Source organism: Notothenia coriiceps, unplaced genomic scaffold (genome assembly GCF_000735185.1).
Source record: "Notothenia coriiceps isolate Sejong01 unplaced genomic scaffold, NC01 NC01_scaffold00037040, whole genome shotgun sequence".
NCBI classification, from domain to species: Eukaryota; Metazoa; Chordata; class Actinopteri; order Perciformes; family Nototheniidae; genus Notothenia; species Notothenia coriiceps.
The window spans coordinates 1-3,337 of record NW_011369741.1 but is presented as its reverse complement, the minus strand read 5'-3'; the positions used below and the strand labels follow the sequence as shown (position 1 = coordinate 3,337).

The following is a 3,337-nucleotide window of genomic DNA, read 5'->3' as shown; positions in this document are numbered from 1 at the left end:
TTACTTTCTACTTCTTACATGTTGAACCCAAATACCTGTACTTTCTACTTCTTACATGTTGAACTCAAATACCTGTACTTTCTACTTCTTACATGTTGAACACAAATACCTGTACTTTCTACTTCTCTCATTTTCCAAACAGGCTGGTTCCTTTAGTCTGAATGTGTGTTTGGTGGCGTGATCATTATTATTTAGAGTCATTGCGTGCCTATTGATTTGAACACGATCCGTGTATCCATCATTTCCTGGTCTTCTCTAAAGAAGAGGGACCAATGAAAACGTTGTCATGTTGCTGTTGGTCACCATGGAAACATTCATTAGCTAACAATGACATTATTGTTCTATTAATATAAAGGGAGGTCAGGTACTCTTTAAAACAGCTGCTAGTTATGGGTACTTTTTACTGAAGTACATTTCAAAGCCTCTTTACTTTGACTTGAGTAAAGAAGTTTAGTCAGTACTTCTACTTTCACCAGAGTATTTTTAAACTTGAGTATCTGTACTTCTTGAGTACAGGTTGTGTGTACTTATGCCATGTCTGATTTTAAGTTGAAAGTTATTCAACACAACTGAATTACCTGTAGATGCAGCCACTGCCCCGATGATCACTGGAGGAATTCCAAACGTGGGAATGAGAAAAGCCGCAGCGTAGCATCGTAGCTTAGCCGTGGTGGAGGAAGAGGCCGATAACGTCCTCTGGTGGAAGTCCTGGAAACCGAGGTCTCCGATGCTCTTCATACGACAGAGAAATAAGCATACGGAAGGATTCATGATTACAACAATAACCGTAACTCTGACCCTTAACTCAATCTCAATCTTTATTTATGTATATAGCACATTTAAAACGACCTCAGTTGACCAAAGTGCTGTACAGGGAACACATATAAAATAACACAATAGGAGTAAAACAAAAATTAAAAACATGATAGCACAATAACTAGAAACATATAAAAACACATTCAAATGTCAAAATGTTACGTTCAACTAGTGTTAAAACGTAACTCTATAGTGGAAGACAATATTAAAGTATAAGTATTATTAACTAGCATCAGATGGGAATACTTAAGTGCATTTTACATAGATGTAGTTCTTGAAAGCATTCTCTTAGTTACATTTCACCACTAGGTCATGCTACTCTTACCTTTAAGCTCATCTATATTTCACTGTTGCACGTCTCACTTGTCGAGCTCCCTTTTGTCTCCATGCATTAAATCCATTACCTTACCAAAAGTAGAAAGATATCGATCCACCTCCAGGCTTTGTCTGCGGTCAGCGTGCCGACCCATGGGGCCTGGAAGGTGTGGTTGAAGGAGGTGGAGGTGATGGGAACAGAGGAGGGACTGGTGAGGATGAAGGGGACGCACAGCCACTGAGGAGAGAGAGGAACACCACAGAAGAAGAGCTGGTTTACATTCAATCAACTGGACAATAAAATACAATATACAGGAGGAAGGGGACGCACAGCCACTGAGGAGAGGAACACCACAGAAGAAGAAGAAGAGATGGTTTACATTCAGTCAACCGGACAGTGAAAATGAGATTCAGAATTTTTTTTTATTCTCACTTTTTCCTCAGAACTCAATTTCAGTAACTTTTGGCTACATTTTATTTGAGTAGTTTAGACTTTTTCTCAGAACTAATAAAAAAAATCGCTTCCGGTCATATCTAAAAAAATTCACATGTGGCCCTTATCCTCTTTCGTATTCTGACTGTCATCAGACTACAATTTGCCCCATTGACTTACATCGGGAAAGACACGTCTGTAAATCAGTGGATATTTTGAGCTAAATCAACTCCTGGAACACTTTTCAAGCCCCTATTTGAATCATTAAGGTCTCAAAGTTGTAAAATGCGCTAAAAGCCGAATCCAGAGTCATTTTCTCTCTCCATATATTTGACTGAGAGGAGAGCGGGGGATGGAGGCGGGGCTAAAGCAAGTGAATCCCCTCTATGGGGCCACATACGGGTACTTTTGTTCTCGACAGGATGGCCATTGTTGCTTCATGCACCACCGAGCAACTCCTAAAGGATTTAAAGGGGTCCCTCCTCCAATAGTTCTCTTTGTACATCCATTCAGAGACCTGACTATTGTTTGTAAAGCACCCGAGTTTAGTATTGTACTTAGAGGAGACAGATGGGGATGTCTTTTGTTTTGATGATTGGGAAATACAAATAAAACTACAGAGATAACAGGACTTTTGTGTGGATCCAGACTAACTCAGTGACCAATTTACCGAGGTGACAAAAATGAGAGTGAGTTGAATAACGTCGGTGTACGCCACAGAGTATAATCCCCCCATCAGGGTGTAGGTGATGGCCACGGCTGCAGAGATCCAGATGCACACAGCGTACGACAAATCCAGGATCACACTCATGGTGACACCTGGAAGATACACACACACTTTAGTAGCTCACACACACTGTATACACTGATATCCAGAGGTGGGAAGTATTGGAGTACAAATACTTTGTTACTGTACTTAAGTACATTTTTCTGGTATCAGTACTTTACTCCACTACTTATTTTTCTGACGACTTTTTACTTTGACTTGTTACATGTTGAACACAAATACCTGTACTTTCTACTTCTTACATGTTGAAAACAAATACCTGTAGTTTCTACTTCTTACATGTTGAACTCAAATACCTTTACTTTCTACTTCTTACATGTTGAACACAAATACCTGTACTTTCTACTTCTTACATGTTGAACACAAATACCTGTACTTTCTACTTCTTACATGTTGAACACAAATACCTGTACTTTCTACTTCTTACATGTTGAACACAAATACCTGTACTTTCTACTTCTTACATTTTGAACACAAATACCTGTACTTTCTACTTCTTACATGTTGAACTCAAATACCTGTACTTTCTACTTCTCTCATGTTGAACTCAAATACCTGTACTTTCTACTTCTCACATGTTGAACACAAATACCTGTACTTTCTACTTCTTACATGTTGAACACAAATACCTGTACTTTCTACTTCTTACATGTTGAACTCAAATACCTGTACTTTCTACTTCTTACATTTTCCAAACAGGCTGGTTCCTTTAGTCTGAATGTGTGTTTGGTGGCGTGATCATTATTATTTAGAGTCATTGCGTGCCTATTGATTTGAACACGATCCGTGTATCCATCATTTCCTGGTCTTCTCTAAAGAAGAGGGACCAATGAAAACGTTGTCATGTTGCCGTTGTTCAGCATGGAAACATTCATTAGCTAACAATGATATTATTGTTCTATTAATATAAAGGGAGGTCAGGTACTCTTTAAAACAGCTGCTAGTTATGGGTACTTTTTACTGAAGTACATTTCAAAGCCTCTTTA

At 38.8% G+C, this 3,337-nt stretch overlaps 1 protein-coding gene across 1 annotated transcript; it reads right to left on the bottom strand.

Annotated features, from left to right (window-relative positions):
- Positions 1 to 578: 578 nt before the first annotated feature.
- Positions 579 to 2,427, bottom strand: LOC104964288 (high affinity choline transporter 1-like; the record flags this gene model as incomplete). Its single annotated transcript, XM_010793030.1, has 3 exons — positions 2,235 to 2,427; positions 1,226 to 1,369; positions 579 to 732 (listed from the first exon to the last, which is right to left on the bottom strand). Coding segments are annotated over exons 1-3 (439 nt in total), but the record flags the coding sequence as incomplete, so codon positions are not given.
- Between the last annotated feature and the right edge of the window lie 910 nt (positions 2,428 to 3,337).